This window comes from Paralichthys olivaceus, chromosome 7 (assembly GCF_024713975.1).
Source record: "Paralichthys olivaceus isolate ysfri-2021 chromosome 7, ASM2471397v2, whole genome shotgun sequence".
Lineage (NCBI taxonomy): Eukaryota > Metazoa > Chordata > Actinopteri > Pleuronectiformes > Paralichthyidae > Paralichthys > Paralichthys olivaceus.
In genome coordinates, this window is record NC_091099.1 from 20,016,536 (window position 1) to 20,042,500 (window position 25,965).

The 25,965-nt window shown below is 41.4% G+C and overlaps 1 protein-coding gene across 22 annotated transcripts in view; it reads right to left on the reverse strand.

Moving 5' to 3' along the window:
- plekha7a (pleckstrin homology domain containing, family A member 7a) overlaps positions 1-25,965 on the reverse strand; it is a 116,434-nt gene that overhangs the window by 12,595 nt on the left and 77,874 nt on the right. For 10 of the 22 annotated variants that reach the window (XM_069529045.1, XM_069529043.1, XM_069529052.1 and 7 more), the window contains 11 exons: positions 22,593-22,697; positions 20,730-20,802; positions 16,334-16,434; positions 9,258-9,439; positions 6,932-7,486; positions 6,240-6,795; positions 5,104-5,187; positions 4,339-4,581; positions 2,147-2,200; positions 1,735-1,818; positions 583-648 (listed from right to left, as the gene is read on the reverse strand). In XM_069529045.1, coding sequence (XP_069385146.1) covers positions 583-648; positions 1,735-1,818; positions 2,147-2,200; positions 4,339-4,581; positions 5,104-5,187; positions 6,240-6,795; positions 6,932-7,486; positions 9,258-9,439; positions 16,334-16,434; positions 20,730-20,802; positions 22,593-22,697 — 2,103 coding nt within the window. Of the gene's footprint in view, positions 1-582; positions 649-1,734; positions 1,819-2,146; positions 2,201-4,338; positions 4,582-5,103; positions 5,188-6,239; positions 6,796-6,931; positions 7,487-9,257; positions 9,440-14,325; positions 14,443-16,333; positions 16,435-20,729; positions 20,803-22,592; positions 22,698-25,965 lie in introns of those variants that run through there. The other 12 variants (XM_069529061.1, XM_069529060.1, XM_069529059.1 and 9 more) reach the window with 7 other exon arrangements.

The following is a 25,965-nucleotide window of genomic DNA, read 5'->3' on the forward strand; positions in this document are numbered from 1 at the left end:
TTCTCTATATTACTTTGGTGAGCAGGTACATTCTCCCATAACAAGTGTGCAACTAACTGATAGTCACATCTTAAATGACCAGAATCAGGTCCATCGAGTTTAAAAGTAATGCTGGACTGTACATCAGTAAAAAAGACTTGAAAGTTTTTTAATATTGAGTGAGGAAATGTTTAAAATATCAGAATTCTAAACAGAGTTTATTTGATGGTTCAGGAAGCTGGGGATCATGGGTAATATGCACCATTCAATGTGCTTCAGTTCAGTGAGAGGAAGGACTGTTGGAAAGAATTAAGGAGAAAGGTTGACAGCCTCAGTGAGTGGGACTATGCAGTCAGAGCTCTGATCAACAGACTGGTAGACTTAGTTTTTTTCCGTACATGAAAACCACTTAGTCGTTCGGACTTGGAGCCCGACAGAATTAATCACCATGTGTGACTGCAGAGGGCGCTGTTGCTCGGTAAACATTAAATAGTGTTGATTTAAAATGGACCAAAATTAGAACTTCATTGACAGTTTGAAAATTAGAGCTGGTCTTAAGTTAATGACACTAACGCTGTAAGAGGTGGTTAAGCTTGTACTTACATCCACATCACTTTCTGCAACCTTGACAGGTTTCCCTGACTCCTTCAGTGTCTGACTTCCAGCGACCTACGAGGTAAAAAAATAAACATTTCCAGCTCTCAGTCACAGAGTAAAACAAAGTGTCAGACTCCATGATACACTCGTGCTGGAACAGAGGAAGTACAGAGCACAGAGACCAGCTACAAACTAGTACGAAGCTGACACAGACTAGGATTGACAACCTCTCTTGGCCCCGTGCACATGACAACATGAGTGAGTTTTGGAACACAAATTCAGCTCTTGCCATGAAGAACACTATGGACACTTTGAAGCCCTGCACAAAAGCATGTATCCATCTACACATTTATACACAATGTGCCCTCCATTCAAAAACATTGCAGCATTTGTTCTGAATGGAAAAATACACCTTTCAGCCACAACATTTAAACCAGCAGCTGAACCATTAAAAACTGGTAACTGGTTTAAATGTTGTGGCTGATTAGAGTATTCGTTTTAGGAAGACACAATGGACGGCCTGAGTTCAGGAGCTCACTTTGAGTTTACTATCAGGGTTCTACAATGCTCGCATATCCTCCTCAAACACTCACTAGTTTGAACTAAAGTACATGTGCAAATTCCACAGTGTTAAATCATTAAATTTCACTGAGAGCAGCTCTTTCTTGTGCTTGGAAATTTATATTTTAGGAGTATGTGTGCTCCCTTTTGGAAAAAAGTTTTTAAAAAAGCATAACACAGTAGAGCCCTGTGTTATTGTCAAGGAGGTCCAGTGTTTCAGAGACGATGGTAGAAGCAGCTGGCTTTACAACCACCGGGCCACAGCCACAACACATGCACTGCCGAGCCATCCCATGCCAGCTACGCAACAGCATCGCCAACATCGCCACATGAGAGAGAGGGGGTGGACAGGTCGAAGGTCGCGTGAAGGTGAATGTGGTGCTGTAAGCAATGGGATGGACTTTCTAGAACATAGACTCTCTACAAATGTGAGCACGCACACTCACATACAGACTCCACACGTGCGTCCCTATTCTCAACACTGGAGAGACATGCACAAGCACACACACTCACTGACACTGCGACACATCATTACACTTTAGATGCAGTACACATTCTGCATAGAAACACACCCACACACATACACAGAGAGCTTACGTTCATCAGAGGCCTGAGTGGCCCAGCAGTGCAGTGCAGTAGTAAACTGTGAACTGCGAGGATCAGGGGCTCTAGAGCTCTGATCTGGGAGTTTAAAAAAAAAAAAATCACAGACATAGAGCCGCAGTCACAAAATGCCGGCTGCTTTTGTGAGATGTTTCTAAAACTGGTGATGAGTAAGAAGATCACTGCAAGATCTTGGGGATATTTTGTCCAGCACACGCCTGAACATCTCTGTTTGTAGCTGTAACACACTAACGCGTTGGGTCAAATGATTGTCAGTAAGAAAACACGGAGTGAGTTAGTGCGAGCTGGAGACATTTCAAATCAGAGAAAGGCACAGCAGAAGTTAAACTTTTTAAAATGACTAACAGGGATCAGGGGATGAACTCTGTTTATGTCCATGTCTCACCTTTAGGTCCAGATACTCCAAGTCCTTCTTCAGCTGCATGTAGGTGTCATCAGTCTAAAGGTGAGACACGTGTGAATGCAGATTTTTGATTGAAGTCAACAGGAATCAAATACATCTGAGTTGAATCCACTAACACCTCTCTGACAATTTAATCTGCATGATGTTGAAACATCTGCGTATCCAGCATGATACACTTCACTGCTAATACGTGCCTGTTCTAACATGCATCACAACACTCACAATTACAGTAAAAACAGGCATTTATCTTGTACTCAGAGATGCTTAGGTGCTCCAACTGCAACAAGCAAAAACACCAACACAAACCAGATTGTTAGAAGCGGCAGATCCTGAAACGTCACAGCTCACATCACTCAACAAGAAGAACACAAAACCAAGTACGGCCGAGAATGAGGGATTTACCAGTCAGAAGACTGACCGTCCACAGTCAGCCAGTTAGCCAAAGCATGGGATGGCTTTGTGCATGTTGAAAAGTTAGCAGTGCAACATGCTATGGACAGTATCACTAGAAGCGTAATATGGAAACTGACCAGCCAAAGACAGCACATGGAAAAGAAGTGGATGGTGCTATAGCGGCAGCCAGGCCAGCGCTAACCATGCCCGAAGTCACACGACTAAAGCACAGGAGCTTTTGGTGAGAGGTTGCCACTAATATACTGTGACGAGGTGTCAATGCAGCAGCTTTTGTTTCTGTGGGTTTTTTATTATTAGAGGTTTCGATTTTTCAGCCCTATTTCACTTTTACACATGTTTTTACAATTACATACGTACAGGATCAACTGGGAGCGGCACGTCTGGCTTAAGAGTGAGTGTGAATGTCAGTTAATATGAAACCTTTGTTCAGTGAGTCTGTATCATGGGAAATAATAAAGAGAATTCATACTTTACTTTTATATGATCATAACATGACCTGAGGAAAATGATACCACATTGAAAACTGGCGCAGTCAAGTTGTGCTTTTCGAATTTGGTGCTTCTTGGTCAGATCCATATGTAGTGATGAGAGTCAGTGGGGAGATTCAGTCATAATGTTATATCTACACAGTTGTTTTTGAATAATGACAGGCAACTGCGAGAAATGTGGATTTAAAGGTTAGAATTTATTTTCATTTGGTATCAGGCTGCAAAAACTTCTGTTTATGTTCTGTGTCTGGATTTTGCTCTCTTTCCTAATTTGATATCTTAATCATCAGGCTCCCAGAGACAACTGCAGGGGGTGAATAAGCAGGTCATTGTGACGAAGAGTAACAGTGAAAGAATCTGTTTTCATGGAAAAAAATGTTGGCATGCAAAATTGAGATGGTATCCTTAGAATTTGTCCTAATGAGATGCCTCTTTAGTCCCTGCACCAAGGGGGTGATGTTTTCATTTGTCTGTTAGTTAGCATGACTACACACAAACTACTGGACGGATTACCACTATTGATTTTAACACTTGGTGGAAGGATGCAGTGTGAGTCAGCTTGAAAGAACCCATTCAATCTTTCTGCAGATCTAGATCAGTTAGCAGGAAAATAATTTAGCACCGAGTACGAAAGATTACAACTATAAACTATAAGAAAGGCTACAGGGTTTTTCATTTGAAAAAGAGGGACAAAGGCATCACTCAGTAAGTCAGTGACAGAGTTTCATGTTTATTTGTTGTATGTCTGTCAAAAGGTTAGCACTATTATGCAAAAACTAGTTTACAATGAATACAGGAATTTATTTTCACTGTATTTTGCATTTTTACGTCAATTTCTCAAAGTGTAAACCATGGCTCTTGATGAAAAATGACCCGGATATGTTTAGGGGACTAATATGTACAAGTGTGTGTACTTTGGTGCAGAAAAAATTGTATCTAGTGAATTTAAATGTGGTTTCATGAGGAGACTTTTGGGCCCTATGTGCTCAACTGACTGCTATTCTAGTTTCTTGTGGAAAGCCATTGCTAAGACAGTTCACTCTGGACCAGCGTTAGAAAGACAGAAGGACAGACAGACGTTGTCCCATAAAAAGAGTCATGCATATCACACAAGAATATGCTATTAGTCTATTAGTTTAGAGGGAATTGTATGAGTTCTAAGTAAGAAATCATTTAGTTGTAATGTAGTCCTGCAGTATGTTTAATGGCAACCTCTTCCAGCTCCTGGTAACATGAGGGGAAGGCAGGCAGGCGTGCCACGGGGGCCCCCACCTTAGTGTTGCAGGGGCCTAGGATAGCTGCGAGGCCCACATGTCCAAGCTGGGACACAGGAGAGGGACCAGAGCTGAGGAGGGGGCTGCTGCTAGTGGTGGTAGTGGCGAGGAGGTGGTTGTGGTGGAAGGGTTCTGTGGGACCGTTGAGCTGCTGGAGCTGGGTTAATGTGTGCTGGCGTGCGGAGGCCATCGTGGCCTGATGTCGGCGCAGCTGAATGAGGAGCAGAGTGAGCTCCTCGGGCTGTCAGGCACCACAGGACATTCAATCTGGCAAATCTTAATACTGACCACACCACGCTTCAGTGAACCGTCCTTACACAGTGCTAGCAGTCGGACTGTAATGTGACTAATTTGAACAAGCAGAGCTGAATAAAGGAGGATTAATGGAGTAGAAAACAAAAGTGAGGGACATAGCAACTACAGAGTGGTGAGAAGCACTTCTCCCACAAGGTCGGTTGCAGCCAACTCCTATGTGTTTGGTCAGTAGCACATGTTACATGTTACTCGTAGCAGAGAAATAATGCACATCTTCAGTTCTGACCGATGCTGAGAATGTGAACTCTTCACAGATAACACCATTAAATCCCAAGTCTCTTTAGACGTTAAGGTTTATGCTTCAATTTCCAGCTATTGACAAAAATATACAAGATAAGCAAAGTAATAAATAATCAATAAATGATGAAATAACTATATATCTAATGCAAAGTTTTTTAAATGCTAACACTTAACATGTATGTTTTATGGATTGATGAGTAAAACATACCGTTTTGCCATGAAGGCTTGGTGCACTAACTGTGTGTGTGATGTAGCCAGAGGGAGTCATTGACCGTCTCTCGATGGTAGAAGCCTGACAACACACACACACACACACACACACACACACACACACACACACACACACACCAGTTTACTCTTGTTATCACATGACTTTGAAAATAAAATAATATATTATTTGTGGTTGTGGAACAGGGAAACTTCCAAATTGGTGTGTTTTTCATGAATTTTAAATAATGGGATAAGCAACTACTAATGGGGTTGCTAGTTTGCAAAAAAGGAACAAATACCTGTATGTGTAGAATATAGAATTTTTCATAGACCTTTTTTTTTAAGCGTTTCTTTTTGCTTGACACAGTTGAGGTAATTTAACAGACATGACGCCTGGAGGATATGTATACAATTGTACCCGTTCCAGAGGCACCAAAACAATTATTCTGATCAGTGGAGCATAATTCCAGCGTCCGCCCCCCTCTGTCAGAATGACTGACATTGTTCTGGTTGAAAAAAATTTATATTTGATATTGTTGCACTTGACAATAGAAAAAAAAAGTTTCATCGTCTAATCTTTGGAAGAGCACAAATATGGTTTTTATTCCACACGATCCAACGGACTCATCATCCAGATGATGAGTCCAATCACCAATATCTACCAGTGCTACAAACAGTACTCATTCATGCAGCAGCCTTTCTTTAGAATTACCTCTATTTTTCAGTTTTTTTGTATAATTACTTGGATGAACACCATAGATAAGAGAGTGAGCTAAACACTGGTCACAAAAACCCCAATCTTATCTGCTCACATTATAATTTCCTCTCATTTCCTTGATTAAGAACTGAATGATTTGCCCAAATTAAAATTTTGCTTTGTGTGAACAATGTCTCTGTGCACAGAGAACTGCACTTTATTGTCAATAATAGTTTTTATTTTATCATGTCTTGTTCTTTTGGTTTGACGGTTCAAGGATAATTCCTGTAAAGTAAAACCAAACCTCTGTGTTGTTCACTAACACAACATTACAGCCTCATTTATCCAAACCAAAATGTGTGTTTTATCGCAGTATGTTAAACCTTGTGTTGTTTGTAGAAAACAAGGATTTTTGCTGCTGTGAGACATAACGTTACCTTGAACAGCTGAGATTTGGTCCTCCGGGGGGACACAGTGAAGGGGATGTCCAGCACTGACCTGTCACCCACAGGTCTGACTGTTACCCGTTCAGCTGGAGTATGCGGCCTCCGTGTGGGTGATAGGGTTCGGCTGGTACCTGGTGGGGGCCCCGGTGGGGGGATGTCCTCAGATGAAGGTGGTACCGACACACAGCGAGGAGGGCCCGAGGGCCTCGGGAGTGAAGAGGAGGGAGGCACGGTCGATGGGGGGCGGGGACCGAAGGGATAGTCCGGGGCCGGGGTGTAGAGAGGCGCCGTAGGGCTGCCGTGACGAAACTGGTGACGCTGTTGCCACTCGTACAACTGCCAAACGGTGTTGGACCCTGGGACGCCCTGCTCCGGGGTGAGGCGGAAGTGGCTCAGGCGGTCCTGGGCGTACTTGTACTCGCCGAGTCGGGCAGGTGTGGGACTCTGCCGAGGGGTCTTTGGCAGAGTTTGATATGCGTCCACAGAGGTGAACCTGTGCTGGGTTGGTGGTGTGCGACGTGGGAGGGTGTTTTCTCTGGATGGGGGGCTGTTAAATAGCAAAAGAAGGACACATTAGGAGGACTTTTTCCAATAAACAAAAAAAACACAGACTGACACAACAATGACTTTAAATAAAGCTTTTTGAGAGAATCATTTGCATACAGTACATGACAGTTACTCACCCTTTTTGTTCCGCCTTCTGCACTTTGACCCACTGCTCCACTTGCTCCAGAGTGCTTCTCCTTTGCACCTGCTGGTGTGTGTCAGCAGGGGGCACCGACGGGGCCCTCTGGTATGTCCCCGCTGCAATCCCGTTGGGCTCCAGAATGGGGCTGGGTGTTTGCACTAAGCCATTCCTTGTGCAGATGCTGGATGGTAGCGTTGAGGCGGCTCGTGATGGTGCTCGTGATGGCACCCTCGACACGGGTGCCGAGGCCGATACGGGGTCCTGCTGAAAGATGGCAGTGGGTGTGAGGTTTAAGGGGAGGGAGGTGTGAGTGTCCATCTCCAGGCCAGTGCTTCCTATGGGGTTCTCCAGCACAGGAGTGACAGGAGAGTCTTTGTGGAAGCTGCAGCGCTCCTCTGCTTCGCGGTATATTGGCTCCAGGAGGACTTCGTGGATGATTGGTTGGGTGGTGTCGGATTCTGAAGCCTTGGTCTTGTGGTGGTTTACGTGGTTCGTCTGCGGAACAGCCTGCCGCGGCAAAATGCTCAACTTCTCTAACTTGTCAGATGGTCTGCGGAGAGCAGAGATTACATGAAAAGCCTGGAGGAATAAAGGTCTTTTACACTTTTTGTAACTCTCTTAACATTGTATGAGTTAGAATCCTGCAAGAACTAGAAAATGATTAACCTTAGCAGTTAGGCTGACAGCTCCAACGTCTCAAAGGATTTCAGGGGGCTTTTATTTAATAAGCACCAATTCAGTTTCATTTGATCACCTCCCTTATATCCCATGGACATCATGTTCCGCCACTTCAGGGGTCTAAATCTTTGTTCTGTGGTGCTGAACCGAATTTAAACTAGATGACTCTCACATGAAAGAGAAACTTTTAGCCCAATTTGCAGCTTTAAGGCCACAGATAAATCCATCTCACAGGGCATCTTAAAACAGGGCAGATGACAAGCAAACAATCATAGCCACAACTTGACTTTGAAAAGCATTATTGAAATTCCCTATGACAAGAAGCACTTGGCTTAGAGAAATAATCAGGTCTCAATGAAATTCAATGAGGCACATAGAAATTTTAGTTTTAAAGAATGAACTCAACATCCACAGGTGACAAGATACTACCTGCCAGCGGCTGGTGTCTGAAGAGAGCCAATATATATGTATATTAGCAGGATGGTGAAAGGTCTGTCCATGTTAGATACTGGTAAATGGAGCATGCAAGACAGTATCTTTCATTTCTGAAGTAGTGCGTTGCCAGCAATTCAATCGATGTGTATTAAAGACACATTCACATATAAAAGTAACAAAACTCTTGAAAGATGACTGCAACACTGATATTACTGTTATAGTTTCTTCAAAGAAGAAAATACAAAAAAATACTACTGTCTGTTTTACTGTCTACAGCCTGTCACTCACTAACACCTTCAGGCATTTTCAAACAGTGAAAATGAAGCGGTGCAAGATGCTGATGTCTGAGGCTGCCAGCGAATGATGGGACGTATTTGATCTGTGCCACCTCCCCTCGTCAGCACATGAATTATACATTGAGGAAGCCACTGCTCGTCTGAAAACAGCATTTCACAACATTGAACGCACATAAGCAAATGTATTTCACTCATATCAGGGCCGACAGTGATTAAACAAACAGCAGTGGGATGTATTCCAGAAACCAGCATTATATAGAGACATATGGCAACACTTTCCTGACGGCATGATTATAGGATATAACAACTGCTTCTATCATATGCTTAGCATATTTGCTTTTTTATGGATTGTAAATTATGGGTGAAAATGGATTTAAGTGCAGGTAAATAAATGTATTTAGTCAACAAGCAAATAAACTCTCAAAATAATCTTTTAATAATTGTGATGTATAAAAATGATTAAAAATATCCATGAAATTAGTAAAAACTCGATCAAATAAGTTAAATGTCAATGTTTATTTAGGAGAAAATTTTTAAAAATGTAATCACAGAAAAAAGGCCAAACAATATGATTATTAAGTGATCTCTGGGAAATGCAGTATCAAGATCACCACAGCACTACTATAATATCATATCATATCATCATAAAATGTACTGAGATAAGATGTCATATTTCATGTGGAGAAATTAAACATTAAAAAAAGGGAATAAATATTTATTGTTGTGACTTCTGTGTACAATTTCTTGTGGTCAGTGCTTAAATGTTCTAATACACTCATGGACTTCATGTATACTGCTGGCATTCAACGGTTGCCTGGTTTGCAAGCAATGAATGATTGTAAAGTGTGTGTTCAGTTAGTTTAGTGTGTGTGTGTGTGTGTGTGTGTGTGTGTGTGTGTGAATTTGCCCCACCTGATGAATGCATCGCTGTGGTTCTGCATCAGTGCCGCTTGGTTCATGGCTCTCAGCCAGGTGTTCATGTCCTCCTGGGTGTCAGCGCTGAAGTAATACGTCCGCATCCCAGTGTGCTCCGCCTGTGAGCCAATCACAGAGCTCTGCTTGTAAATGTAAGAGCGCATACCAGTGTGGCTAGCCTACAGGAAGAGAGAAAAGGCGGGGTCAGCGTCAGGGTCGGAGTAAGGCCGAGAAACAGCGTAAGACAAGCTGCAGCTTGGTTCAAAGAGACAGGGAGATGCCATGCTATCCAACGAGAGAAACATCAAGGGCCACACGAGCATTGACCAATACAGAAAGAGCCACTGAAGGAAACCACACAATAGAAATACAGAGACAAAGAAACGCCAGCCACTTACGACCAACAAAGCCACAACTCTGGACCAATGACAGGAAAGATACTTTGGTACAATGAAGAATAGAAAGTATGAATGCCAGAAAAAAAAGAACCCCCAGCCCCAAAGTGTCCTCACAAACCTGTTTCTTCCTGCATGTACAGCTAGAAACCAACTGAGGACATATACATATACATGGGCCGTTAACAAGCATTAACAGCAAGACTTTAATTTAGGCTTGCTATACTTTCTGTATAATATGTCTCACAAAATAATGCACAAACATCAATTACAATGGTGTTGAGAATAGTTCTGCTAAAGACGCAGTGTGAAGTACAAGGCTGATTAGCTCCCTGACAACGTAATTGTGCTCTGTGATTTAAGTGGCGAGCCCGTGACAGGCATATTCAAACTTAGGATGGATACTTCTTTGTATGCGCAGTAGGAAGGCTATTAGCTCGGTGATCTAACACGCTGTTGTTGTCAGGGTGTGACAGCGGCGAGTACATCTGCTCCAATTCATCATTGGAAAGGATTTAAAGACTCAGTGAGCAGAATATAAAAAAAATACCACACAGCAAATGTGTGATGTTGCAGAACGACACACATGCTCAAAAATCCCATAGGTTTATAATAATGTAATCTGTGAACCTGAAGTAGAATCTGTTATCTGGTTTTATAGGCTGATGTTGAACTGCACCATTTGCATCAATATTATTGAATGTTTTTTGAATCAAATTTCTATTTTTAAACCAAGTCTGAAATCCACTGTGACACCTCACCTATCTTTTTTGAGTTGATTAGAATTAAGACTGCACCAATCAATATGTTGATGTTGTTCCATATAACTTGGTGGAAGAATGGGAGAATCCATTCAATTTTGGTGTAAATCCAGGGATTTTTTATCCATTTTCTTTGACATTACAAGAGGTTCATTGATTTCTCAGGGAATTATTAGTGGGTCTTCGTTAATTCTTATTAAAAATTTGGCACATTTTGAGAACTGAATGATGTGATGGTGTGTTAAATTTGGTCCTATTTGAATTTAAGGGGGTAGTTGGGCCTTGACTGAGTGCCATTCCAGTTGTTAAGGTTTTCTGACCAGCTCATACGTTTCCAGTCACAGCAGGCAGCTGTTTTCAAGCACCAAACTTTCAAGATAGTGACTAGCTGGTGATGGTGGTGGCCACTTCACAAAATCATTTATTTCAGCGCCCATTTTCTCTGAAAAATGATTTCATACGTAGCTATGACTGCCCACAAAAAGATACATGAGAAGGAGTTCAAAAGTTATTTAGCTTGTGCAGGTAGAGTGAGAGCAAGGCCAGTGATAACAAAGTTACTGCACAAAATTAGTTTTTTCTTTTTAGCACTTTTCCTGCTGAAGTAAAAAAAAATCAACAAGATTCTGGCTGCAGTGCATTTTGGTCTACAGAGACCATCATCAGTAGAGAAGTTAATTTTGCTGTGCAAAAAAAATATATGATGCTAGTTAAATTATTTTATGGCTTGCTATGAGACAACACAACATCAAACTAAGAAATCCAGGTAAGAGTATGTCACTAATAGCTGTTTTCTGTCCTTGATAAAGATGCCCTTGCTGTAAAAGTAAGGTTGTTAGAGGCATCTTTACAGCAAGTTGCTCTCCACTGAGCACAGCACCACTTTTTTTAAATGCCCTACTTTCCCCTTTTCTTCCCTCCTTCTTTCCATCAGTGTCTCAGTAGCTGCAGGAGACGTACGAGAGAGCCAACTCAACAACAGATGCATGCAAATGAATAGTAATTAAACACAAAATCATCTCTACCCTAATTCATTCACTGAATAATGAATGTAGGATAATAAGCATGTGAGTGTGTGTGTGTGCGTGTGTGTGTGTGTGTGTGTGGAATATTGCATTGAGATCCAATATGGCTGCAATGCGATAATTTTCTCTGTGATTTTTTCATTTGGTTTATATTGTGATAAAATGAGTGTGACACCTCAGCAATTTGGCTTCTTGTCTGCAGCGAGATGATAATAAGAAACACACCACACCCACTTATTTCATTTAATTTGCACACTGAACAAGTTTATGAGAAATAAAAACACAGACTGTTTTATCCCTGTTACTACAGACCAGCACAGATACAGACATGCACACGAACAAACATCCCTCCTCCCTTGATCGAGTAATCCACTTCCCCTCTGGAAGCACTGCTGCTGAAACAATCTCATTTCAAGGGCTGCCACTGAGAGCTAATAAAATGACTTAAGCATCATTTTTAAACTCACAAGCTTGAATATTCACTTGACTCCGATCCTAGTACATATTTCATCTGAAGGTTGATTGAACCCCTTGCTTGATTCAATCGGGTCCTGATAACTACAGACGTTCCGATACTAGCATCGAAAATGCCTCAAAAACGACAGAAAATACCATGCTGGGCATCAGCGAGTACATAAGTGTGTACCAATCCGATACCACGTCCTGATTTGCAGAAGTGTAGCTTTGGCCAGTGCATCAGCAAACTTTGGAAACTGTATTCGAACGAAGTGATAAATTTGGCAAAGATGGTCCCAAAGCACAAAAAGATAAACAACAAATGAGTTCATTGTTCTGGACGACCAACCCCTGTTTATAATGTTACTGCATGTGAAAGATATAGACTACTGTATTTTTCTAAACTGTGGTTGCACGTTTGACCTCTATGCCAGAGGAAAACCTACAGATGTGACAGATGTGAAAATATGCACATGGCTCAGTCACTGTCGGGCACAGAGACTTGTTTAGGTAGATCAGAGGACAGGAAACAGGCAGGGAAAGTATTTAGCTCATCTTAATAATGAATGGTGGACGTGTCCGAAAACGCCCTTAAAATCTGGGGGAGAAGAATATCAGCATCCTCAGGAAGCAGCTGTCAAAACACGCCTGCTCACCACCAGCACTCTGACAGATGGCCTCTTATAGCCTCAATGAGGCAGGCTGCCTGGTGAGAGATGGGGAAATGCGTCGCTAGTCAGATGTTCAGGCACGTGCAGAGATATTGGTCTGCATGTGCACCAAACACATACGCACCATGCACACACACAAACACACACACAGAGTACAGAGGCGTAGACACACATTTGTGTGGTAATATGTTGAATAAACTGAAGTCATTCATTAATCCGAGTCACAGAATCTATTATCACAGCCTGAAACCCTAATTCCACATCCTACTCCCATGCAGACTTGCAGCGAGAAATGACTTCATTTTGCAAACAAGCCATGACTTCACACTCATGCGACCTTCATCACGCCACACAGACAATTGGAAGCCCTGTTATTTCAATGCCAAATCACCAGCCTCACATTTACCATATTTTAGTTACATCAGAGTACACAGACACGCACTCAACGGTGACAAAATGCAACACACACCACCAGCGGTCTAAAATAACACTGAAAGTCTCTGCCTCTCTTTCAGCAGGAATGCTGAGTGGGTCGTTCAGGTCTGAGAGTGCATGACCGACACACCTACGCTCTGAATCATGCACAGCGAGCCTTTGTTTCGTCTCTGTGGTGTGTACATGTGTGGGAGGTGGTGGCAGTCTTGAGGGTGTTTCTAATTATTAATTGTTTTGCCTGCTATATTTTAAAATCATGCTTTTAGAAAAAAATACAATAAAGTCACATTTTTCTGTACTTCACCGCAACTTGCCCTCTTCACTTCCTTCCCCTCCACCCCTTTCTTTTTTGTTCCTATCACTTCCTCTCTTTATTTGCCTTTTATTTTCCAGCCTTAAACACCTTCTTCTCTTTTGTGTTTTCTCTCTCCTTCAGCCTTCCTGTTTCTCTCTCTCTCTCTCACTCACTCACTCACTCACACACTCACACACTCACACACTATTTAAAGAGTCATTGTGTTCACAGAGATAAGCTCCAGCAGCCAGAGCCCCACAAAGCTCCTGATAAGGTACATTCTCTAAAACCTGCAACTAAATTTACAATGAAAATCACCAATATAAGAAAAAAGCTTGCAGGCAACTCAGTTTTAAATCATGCCTGCTTTTGAAAAATATTCAGCATCATTACAGATTTTTTTTATTTTTGCTGTTTATAAGAAAATAAATCATTTTAGGAAGCTAGAATTTAAAAGGTTTCTTTACTTCAACATTCCCTAAAGCAGCAGCTGCTTCAGAAAAATTCAACATTCGAGTGACCGTGGGGTTTTGTGCGCTACATTCACAGTAAAAGATCTCCTACAGCTTTTCAACATCATTCTTCTGCTCCTCATTTCTGGAACAGTAGCATGAGGTGATACGAGTTGTGAATAACAAAGTTTTTTCTCCACGCCGTCAGAGAACTGCATGCTGCTACAGTAGATGTGACAGATGGAGGAGGCGGCAAGGGCTGCTGCACATAACAGTAAATAAACGATAAACCCAAAAACCAGAGAGGCCAAAAATATAACAATTCATATTGTGATAACAAGGATGGAAAGAGGAAAAGAGAGAGAGAAAGCGGGGATAAAAGACAAAAGACAACACAACCACATCAGCCAAAATAACATGTTATTCTCAGGACATGCATCAAAAACCAAACAGAAATATACAAGGCAGCTGTATATTCTGTCATGTTTGGACCCAAAAAAAGCCACACCAACGGATGACAACAAGGATATATAAGGTTTACATCTAAAGAGAGAGCACATGAGAGCGTAGAGTACCTATTTATGTGACGACTGTCACTGGATGACACGACACACTCACAGCGAGGGAGGGAAGTCCCGGTCGGGCAGCCAACCAATGAGAACAAGAGAGGGGAGAGGATTCGGTGAATAGGGGACGGAGGGACTGGGTGGGAGGGTGTCGAAGCTCGGAGATTTGTAGGCTCAGGAGTTGTTTGGTTTGATAGTCAGGAGGTGCAGCATTCACACACTTTAACACCAGTCAAATAACCACCATCAGCTCACATGGCTGACTAACTGTTGACTTGCTGGTGTGGGGTCACACAGCAGCACTTTAAATCCTAATCAAAGTTTATTTTCATATCAGATGATATGAATATAATATCTCATATCAGATGAAAAAAACTGGAAGCAAATTACATATAAGGGATCAGGATTCAATACAGCTGCCACTTTATGCACCAAGTCCACTGGGCGATACCAGTCCTGTCCAGTTTGAAGTGAGTGAATGGATGTATGTGAGTGAATATTTCATACATTGTAATATTCACACATGAAGTGAGCCTTCTTATAAAGACCTTTAAGGAGTGAGTAGTGAGGGGATCTCTGTCTTGCTTGCAGATAAATCTGAACATGACTAGTCTGCTGCAAATATTCAAAGTTAGCTTTTGCTCCCAGGATTGTTTCTTACATATTTAAGCCAAAAATTTAGCTTTTTGTCTCGCTGAAAAAAAGGATTGTGTAAGTGGGACATAAAATGTGTTTGTTTAAAAGCATGAATGAAGTTGAGACCTACAGTTCAGACAATGAACATGTGTGTGGAGTATGCACACTTAGTCCGCCTCTTAACTTCACACGTTTCAGGCTCAACTCAGAGAGACCTGCGCCTCGGGGAATGGAGAGGCTTCATGCCATTCCAGAGGAGATTGTCTCTCTCAATAAAGACACTGACAGACAGGCAGTAGTAATGGACATCACTACAACAGGTGGTGAGTGCTGAGCAGAACTCAGAGCACGGTTGTAGGAGGATATCTGATTTAACTGTCATCTGAAACTCATTATATTTATTTCGTTTTCATTATAATTTCTTCTTTGTGTGAAACTCCAGTTAGACAGACAAACCATAAACCATTCTTGGGTAAATATACAGTATCCCATCTACACACTGTTTCTGTGAAGCTTCTTAGTCATTCAGGTCATGGTATCTTCAGGAGTTGTACATGTGTACATATTGTAACTGGACACAAGCAAGTCCAGTTGCCTGTGTAAACATGTACAATCCCCAGAACACTTTCCCACTGGTCTCCGGCTCTTGGCCCTCACTATATCTCTAGAGGAAATAGCAGCATGCCACAGAATCTGCCTGTCGTCTCACAGCAGGTGCTACTGCAACATTCTATAATAAAGGCAGAGCCCGTTTTAGTTGGAGAGGAATGTATCTTACTTCTAATGAACTTCCCTGTCATTAATTATACAAACCACTCTCATTAGAGGGGCTTTTAATAGCAGGAGAGGTATTCATTTTTAGCGTGTGTGTCTGAAGTGGGAATAAAACCTATAACTGTGAGATTGTCAGTGAATTATTAATAATATTTTCCAAGTCTCTTCAAGCAGGAATTCAGTCAGTGATCAATGTAATCAGCATCATCTCTGAAGTGTTGCAAGTAGTCTGGCGTGCATCAGTTTCACTTGTAGAAGAATCCAGTGCAACACATTTATGTTTTAGTCACATTAACCTCAACATCGTTTGTTTTAATCAGGTGGAAAAGAAAGAGATATTCTATTTTAAATGATAGATTTTATGTTTTGCTTGGTGATGGACTTATGGCAAAGTATATTGTGAAAAATACATAAAACTCTTTAAAATTCAAACCCATATATTAAATCTGTCCTCGTTTCTTTGTTCCAGAAGGAATCATCCCATGTGTTGGTTCTTTTTTTACATATATAATTCAAAACTACACCAAACCAATGGAATAAAATCAGAGAAAGCACTTTAAAAACATGAGACATCACAGAGCAGTCTGTTGAACAAAGAGAGGCATACCTTAAAGGCATACTTGCGACTGATGTGGTCCTCAGGTCCCACGGGTGAAATGACATAGCTTGGCAGAGGGATACTGCCTAATACCAATTCCTCTCTGCTGTCTGGAGAGAGAGAGAAAGAGAGGGAGGAAGAGAGAGATGGTGGGAGGTATAAGGGGGGAAAGGGAGGGAAAGAGTTGATTATCAGGGTGAGGAAGGTGAGAAAAGGAACAGATGAGATATGGAGGAAAGAAGGGAGTAAAGGAATAAATATCACTCGTCACCCACTAATTTCATCACTGGCTGCCACCAGTATCATAACACTCACACACACTCACATGCCGTCATTCGCACCACAGTGTTGTGCCAAGCAGTAAATGACCACTCAGGAATCTCAGGGCCACAGAGCTGAAGCCTGCCTGCTCTGTCTGGCAGCAAGCCACCATTCCTCTGTGCTGCCCCATCTGCTTTGAAAGCTGGAAACACTTTTGTTCTTCCATATCTGTAAGGACCCTTAACTTTTACCTTAAAGTCTCAACTCTAAACCCTTAAAGAAGAATGTTCTCACTTTCCATAAACGTCCTCACGCTCAAGGTCTAATACTAAATATGTCTTTAGAAAGGGAGGGCCGACGTGCCATTTCAGAAGGTTAATTAAATCATACGTCTATATATAACAGATCTTCTGGATGTTTGTTTTCGTCTGAACATTGTGGCAACTCTCTAGAATGTGCACGTGATGTCTGTTTTCCTGTGAGCATGAAGCGATAACTGCATCATAAAATGTGGCACTGGTATGACAAAATGTGTGTGTGACTGTGCAGCATCTGAGCCTGTATGTGTGTTTGGGTTAAGAGGTGATAAGGCGGCACTGTGGATAAAAGGGGCAAATGGTTAAAAATAATTCAAGGTCCTTTAGAGGAGACATTCCCTAAATGGTGGGGCGATATGTTGAGGTCTGTCTATCTGCTGAGCTCTGTGTCTCACTCACTCACACATACACAAACACACATGTACACTGAGCAGACCAGACTGTGACAAGTGAAGTTAGATTAAATCCAAACAGCACAAAATGGTAGAATTTGCCAATTACCCAATGACACTAGGTGTAAAAAGACCATATCCAGGAATTTAAAAATACTGAGAATATAACTCCAAATTTTCAAACACTTTTTTAAGATCATCAGATCACAAGTGTTTATGAGAAACATATTAAAGGGGAATTCTGGCATTAAGTGGTGCAGTAAATCTCCTCCGCCAGTTGTGAAATGACAGGAGTGGCAACCATGTCATCATTTCGGGCAAAGGCAGGTAAAATGTTCGCTTTAAGTTGTTCTCACCAAATAAGGGCTCAAATTGTTATTCAGTCTTTGCTAGGAGTCTGCTTTGTGAGCCTTGGGTTGTTACAGGAAGGTGCAAAGGTGAGAGAGAGAGAGTTAAAGAGTGGAGTTGGAATTTCCTGACAGTAACTAATATGGCTGGATTTTATTCTGATACTGATGAAGCATTTGACTTCAATGGCACTTCCTACTTATTTGAGCCGGAGTGAACAAACAGAGCTCCTACAAATTGAAGAGTGAACAAGGAGAGCGAACAGTAACAAGCAGAGGAAGGACAACAAGCTGCTGCACAGGTGTGAGTGTGACTTCTTGTTGAGTGAGACACATGTAATGTTGCCAGGATCTAAGGAAATACTTAGAATCAGTATTTCAGCCTGTTACTGGTGAAAAAAAGGACTTTAATGGATACTTCGTGGGGTGTTGCAGTTGCCCGATAAGATTACATTGTAGCCACTGCCGCCATTTTGCAGCTTCTGGAGGAGACAATCTGACTAATTCTAAAGGATTTTATCATTCGATTACACAAGCTCATTTATTAAGACAGGGTCCAGGCTGAAAAAATACCAACATTCCCCTTTGAGATCCTCACATTTGAGGAGATGAACTTATAGAATATGTGGCAATTTGATCAAATGAAATACCTGCGACTTCAATTTTGCCCAATCAACTCAAAACATTCAGCTCTTTTTTTGACTCCCACATTTTCATCATTTCTTCATTATTTTACATGTGTTGTCTGAAGAATGAAATATTGGAATTCGTTTTTAATAATGCAACTAGTAAGTTTGTGAATAACATTGCTTCAAATACCAAATTTCAATGGAAAAAACACGTAGAAACAGAAGTACCAACAGAAAACATCAGACATTGAAGGCAACAAAATAGCCAGAGGTGATCGGTTTGTTTGTCTAACAACATGACATGAACAAAGGGGATAAGTGGTGTGGCAGACAGATCAAGAGTCTTCCTGTTGAGAGTAGAAACCTTTGGAATACAAGAAAAGAAAAAACAGAGCATTGATTCCATCCTCCTGTCAAGGTGAGGAGGTGGAGCAGTTTGTCCTAAAACGTCCAGTTAGGAAAGTGGAGCTGAAAAAGAAAAGCATGGTGAGGCAGATAAACACAGTGAGGGAATGGAGAGGGATGACGATGGATTGTGTGGTATAGCTGTGTGTGTGAGCATGTGAATATGTCCTTGTCCCAGCTGTAACCCACTGAGACCTGTTTTCAATACACTTATATATTTGCGTTCACTTTAGACAAACATTTCAATTCAATTTAAATGTTATTTGCATAGCGCCAAATCATATCATATGCTATTTAAAGGCACTTCAAATTTTAAGGTCAATACCTTAAAGTTAAGGGTCACTGACTAGCTTTGTTGAGAGCTTTCGACACTTCATGTGGTTGGCTCAGTTGTCATGTGGATGCTTGAGTTGTCACCATTCAGACTTGATTCATAGTCACATGTAAGGCTGTCAGGGTGTATCTGTGCAGCTGTTGAGGCCACATCGCAGCTGGCATGCACTTCTTCACTGATCTTTGCTCACAGCTACAGTATGTCCCGCCGCCTTCGGAGTTTGTGATGGTTCCACTTTTTCATGTTGCAGCCCCAACTCGCTGTGTGACCATGGCAACCACAGGCACCACAACCCCACAGTGAGGGAAATGATACAGGAGCTGGTTTACACATCTTCACCAGCAGAGAACAAGCAGATCAGAGAAGAAAAACCGACTCGGTGCAAGATCACCTTCAAAGTCTGATTATCTGCCCTCGGGGTATAAATAACCCTAACCCTAATCCATGACGCAAAACTGTATTAACACACATATTTAGCAATTTCAGAAATCTGTCTGTCTGTCTGCCCACATGTATGTGGAATGCATATCTCAAGTCTGTTCATGTTATCAGCTTCACACTTGACATGTGTATTGTTAAGGGCCCACGGAAGTAAAGTGTCGAACACATCAACATAAGTGACGTTGATCACAACAACAGGATGTTCACTACACCTGGCACATTCCCAGCAACAGCAACAACAGTTCAGGGTTCTCTGTACTGAGTCCAGCTTCTCTGAAATCTGAATAAACAGGTAAACAGCACTTTGTGCGGCAGCATTTTCAAACTAAAACAATCATATCAGTTTTAGTCCCAGTCCATACTAACACAGAAATTGCTTGAATAACAGCTTGTCTCCTACGCATGTAAGCAGTTGTATAATCGTACAAAACTGAATTTAACTGCACAACAGCAGTTAGCAAAGACAACAGGATCAGCAAAGTTTGAAATTGATTATCTATGTTACGTTCTACACTGGTTGTTGAGGCTAATGCCGGTTTTTTCCAGAAGGGGGTCATGTGATAGGAGCCTGACCAATCAGCAAAGGCTTCGTCATGACTGAAAAGACCCAATCATGCAAGTGGTTGTGAGTGTCTGTCATCGTTTCTAAACATCTCCGTTTCTACCTGCCTCTGAGTTTTCAAACTAAAAAGAATAGGTACTGAACTAGTATAATACCAATAACCATTTCTTCTAGTATATAACAATCTAACAATAGCTCTATTAAGCTATGTGATGACATTTTACTAAATGGATAGCAGTAACCGTTGGAGTACAGGTTAGTTAAATCTGAGGTATCCAGGAACTGGACTCGTTTCTGTAGTTTTCCCATCTTTACTCTGTGATTGTTGTTCTGTATCAGAGTGAATAATAAAATGTGTATAGAGCGAATACAAGGGAGTAGACTCTTATTCAGTGATTATTAAATCAGAAGTTAACTGGATGTAACAGGATGTGATCCAGCTGTTGTCGGAAGACATGAAGTAGAAAGACCCAGAAAAGGCTTATAGGTCTCCTCTGATTTAAAAAAGAGTTTATTTAGTTCTAATGTCTAAATGGACTTTCCTGCTCATTGGAAAATATAACTTGAACTGTATGATATTTTAAGGGCAAGTCTGTGATTTTGTCTTTGCCTAAATGCATGATTGTGGGGGAGCAGAAATAAATAAACAGGCAGGCGGTGGAGACCATAGTGAGTGAGAATTTAAATAATTAGGTCCAGACAAGACCTTCACCTCACCTTTGTAATAGAACAGACAGAAATCAGCCAAGACGAACCACTTCCTCTTCCAAAGACGCATCCCAGAGCTGTCCTGCAGAGAGAGAGAGAGGGGGGGGTGAAAAGTGTAAGTAATGAATGAATGAATGAATAATGAGATGGAAAGAAGCACAGATTGGCGAGATAACGAGCAAAGACGAGACAGAAATCATGCACAGGAAAAGAGAGGGAGTAATGAGAATGATGAAGAGAGATGTGGAGAATAAAGAGATAGAAAGGGGGTAGCATGGGACAGCAGCCACAGTGAGCAAACAGGGGTAATGAAAGCAAAAGTGAGGTGTCCAGGGATAAAGAGGGTGAACAGGAAAGAGAGCAGGGATGGGGAGTGATCATTTGTCCTCGTTCTGTGGCTCGCTGGGCCTGACACTGCTGCTTTACTGCCTGTTTTGTCTTTTATGTTCTCTGGCTCATAATGGTGGCGTCAGAAGAGCAGAGGAGATGCAGATGGGATGAAATCACCTCAAACACAAATCTGAACTCGCTCTTTGGCAAAAGATGTATGTAACTACAACCATGTTACCCAGTGTGTTTGTGAGGGGATGAGAGAGAGTAAATTGCTTTTGGATCTGACAGTGTGCTTAAGTATGTGTTTGTGATTATTTGTTTGTGTGTGTGTGTGTGAGAGTGTGTGTGTGTGTGTGTGTGTGTGTTAGTGTGTGTGTGTGTGTGTTTTTGTTACGTCTTTAGGACATTTACAAGTAAAAACACTGATCTGAAGATGTGAATTGCGGTAAGGTTTGGGTGAGCAAAAGAATTGGTCATGGTTCAGGTTAAGGAAAAGGTTTGGGCTAGTCTGTCCACAATGAATGGGATTAAGTGTAAAGTCCTAATAAGGTTAACCACATAAACCTGTGCGGGAAGTGTGTGTGTGTGTGTGTATGTGTGTGTGTGGACATGTGCTACTGTGGCTATAACATATCAACTTATGTCACAATAAGTGTGTGTGTAACCATGTGGTCATTAAAATATAACAGAAAAATCACTCACTGTTGTTCGAGTTATGGAGGCCAGGCGCTGCCAACAAAATATATTTTGAGTATGACTTAAAATAGTCTCCAGTAATAGCCTGTTAGTGATCAACAGCAGGTGCTCTATACTGCCAGAACACAAATAAATAAATAAATGAATATAGCCTGGAAAACTGAAACAAGGCCATTGGAGGAAATGTTGCTAGGACTCATCGTGCCCTGGTGCTGCGTAAGAGGCAAACTCACAGGACTGACTGTCTGTCATTAATGTCAAGAGGAAGGTACCTGTTCAATCCCCTGACATTATATGGTAATAATTGCATTACATGGTGATAATATTAATTCATAATTATATGAATGAATCGATTAGCTAGTGGACTTGAAATATTCTAATACTCCTCACTCATCCCAGCTCCATTTCTCTGGTGTAAAATCATCACTGTGCACTGGATATGTCAACTTGGACTTTTAAAGGTTAGACAGGGATTTTACACCATCTGGCATGTTATAGAACACATTATGTGTTTGAGACAGTATCCATCAGCACCATTTCCAGCACGAAAAGGTAAAAAGTTAGGGCAGAAAAGGTTTTATAAGGTTTTATCTCAAAAACACTGAATCTCTGCATCTTCATTTTAAGATTACATTTGTATTGCAATATTGATTATATATATATATGATTAGATATTCGGACAGTGAAAATTATATTTGAACGTTTTTCCAAATCAATACACCATGATGTATGTTTGTTGTTTTACGGTATTTTTCACCCAGGATTCCCTATTAAGTTGTATTAATACTGAGTGGATTATTGTTATTAAAAATGTGCATGTTGCTAGTATGTGTGCGTCCTCACCTGTTTGTATAACCATCCTCGGACCACCACAGGTACATTGGGATTCCTCTTAATGGCCTGCTCTCTCTTCCCAAAGCTGTGCACCTTGCCACTGGACCGGGAGCCCTGCACACACAAACAAACAGAGGGTTTTCATGAGATGTAAGAAGACACAAACAAAGCCACAGTAATGACTGTGGGTAGCACATAATGTTGTAAATGACACGACCTTTGTCCCGTTTCATAAACAACACATGTGCAGGCCTTGACCAAAATAAATGTGTCATCCATCAGCTGTTACGTACTATATTGTCATTTTCTTAACTAATCAGCTAAATAACACATTTGTTCAGTAAGTTTTTACACAGTAAAGTTGAACTTGTGAACCAGTGCTCAAGTTTTAGTCCAACTGAAAAGTTCTGAACAACAGATATGCGAACATCTGGCACCAATGATTCAATGGAAAATTTACCTGGATGACAACCAGTTTCCTGTTGCATCTCCTAGTCACTTTTGATAAACAACAATCATTTTTCTGGATAACTCGAGTAATTCATTCTATAAAGAAACTGTAGAAAACGACCATAAGTGTCAACTAAATCATGACAAAAATCTGTGAAATTATAATGTAAGAAGCCAACTGAGCAGCTTGACTTAAAGGTACAGTGTGTAATATCAAGAGTTGAAGTTGCATGTTGCAGCTGAACACCCGTCACCTACACACTGAGCTTTTAACCTGTCCAGGTCTATTAACAGAGTGTAGCTTAACTGCTTGGTTGTATTTCCTGCTGTTCACTATTACACTCTAATGATTTCAACTGCATAAATGTACAACATCTGAGGCACTGACAGTGATTCAATCAGCAAGCCATGACAATCATGCTTTATTATTGTGTTTGTGTGTGTGCGGCTGCTATACAAGCTGACAAACGTACTTATACACGCTGTTCACATATTCATGAAATCACATTACACCATTGTATATTCCAAAACCTCTGAAGAAAGCCTCCCCCCATAGCACGCACACGCACACACACACACACACACACACACACACACACAAGCCCTGCCCCAGCCCTCACACTGTTATTATAATAAAAGATTTGGTGTGACGGCTGCATGAGAGTGTGTGTGTGTGTGTGTGTGTGTGTGTGTGTGTATGTGTGTGTGTGTGTGTGTATGGCAGCAGCACTGGGAGGCAATCACAGCTGGAAAATAGCAAACGCACTCGTTAATTAGAGGAAAGCTGGTTGGCGAAGCATGATGCAAAGACACAGAGCAGCTCCCATACTGTCACATTAAAGTCTATTATATGTTTGTCTTGCCTTTATATCTGTCTCTGCAAATATCTGTGTGCATGCATGTATCTGTGTGTGTGTGAGATGCAGTGGTCTATTTTTAGGCCGAGGGTAATTTTGCAGAACAGGCTCTTGTCCCTGTTGTAAAGCAGCACTCTGTCTTGTAGGTGAGACACTCTGGGTGAGCAGCAGTTATTTGTAACTTAAAAGGCACACGATCATACAACCTAAAAGCCTAGAGAGTCAAGCCTGAGACCTGTGGGTTGCTGGTTCAAGTCCCCAGCCAGAAAAGAATGATCCGGGAAGGTGAGGTAAATAAACAGGAGTAGTGCTTTCCCCTCCCTTTTTTATTCTAATCTATTTGTACTTACACAAAACATCTAATCCCAATCTGTTCAAGTGGATCTGATCAGTGGCTAACATCAGATGAACATGACGGCTAATCATTGACACATTTTTTATGATTTGATGACTGGTAAAGTCATCTATGAAGGAAAAATCTATCCATCAATCCATTCCATACATTATTTATACCTTACTATGTTTATCCTTTTAGGGTCATGGGGGGAGCTGGAGCCAATCCCAGCTGACATTGGGGCAGAGTTCAACCTGGACAGGTTGCAGGGCCAACATACATACATACAGAGAGAAACAACCATTCACTCATTCACCATATGGACAGTTTACCAAACCCCAGTCTGCATTTCTTTGGACTATGGGAGGAAGTCGGAGTACCCAGAGAAAACCCACACAGACACACAGAGAACATGCAAACTCAATTAAAATCAGGATCCTTCTTGCTGTAAATCAACAGTGGTTACAAAGAAAAATGCCAAGTATTATCTAATTCAAGCTGTAAGCTTCTTAATGATTTAAATCTGGCACGTATGTTTGTTTAAACTATTGATTAAGGTAAGGCTTTTGGACATTATGGCATTGGAATATTTCAACATTTTGCTACATTTCTGGTATTTCCAAATTCATGCAAAAAGAAAGGGGGGTGGAAATGCATCCAATTAAGGCTCTTGGAGCTTGTAATGATTAAATACAGATTCAATAGTGATAAGAAAATTACTTGAGGATGTGGTATATTTCCCTTGATAAATTAGATTGAGTAGATGCTGCAATATATTTCTCTGTTTGATCTGCTGGTGATCGTCAGAGGATCACCAAAGTCATTAGGATTCAACCCCCATGGCACCATGGATATCCATCTATGCATCCATCATCTATACTGCCTATAATTTGAGGCTCACAGGGGAGGTGAAGCCAATCCCAGCTGACATCGGACAAGAGGCGGGGTATATCCTGTTCAGGTCACCAGCCTATGACAGCGTTTACCGTGGCTATATCGACCAAATTTCACTGCAAATTCACCCGTTAGGACCCGAGCCAGGCCGCATACATGTCTTAAAAACTGCCTAATTAAGGACTTTCAAGGTTGGGGTCAGAACACAAAGTGATATCCTGAAGAAGTGGACTTTCAAATGCGAGCTGCTAAGCATAAAGTTGTCACTTGTTCATCTGTGTGAATCTGAGTCTTGTGTGGTCAACAAACCTGACACAATCAAAAACTAGAAAGGCCAATTCACTGATAAAGATTGGTCAAACAGAAGCACATCACAGCATTAGGAAAAAGGAGCATTTATTAAAGGCTGCCATTGTTAAAGGGTGTTACTTTTTTTTACTTTCTCACCTCTTCCAATCCTATAATCTATCACTGAGTAACAAAACATTGGGTGATCATTTGATCATTAGTTTAAATGCTCAAAGTAACACTGACTGTTAAGGAGCCACTAAAACTAGCATTTTCAAATATTGAGGCAGGGAACTGACGAGGCACATGAATTCATAACAACAAACTGGGACCCAGAAGGATCCCTTAAATGATGCTGACTTTGATAAATCCCAAAGAAGTTGTGCAGACTTATGAACACAACATGACTAAATATACAGACAGAGACAGAAGCAGAGAACACAAGTGCTCAAAGCAGAAGTGTGACACAAAAATCGAGGGGGAAATGGGTTGATTTCTGTCTTGGCGTCGTCTCTGATGTTGTCTCAGAGGCGGAATGAATGCGACTTGCTCAAAAAGT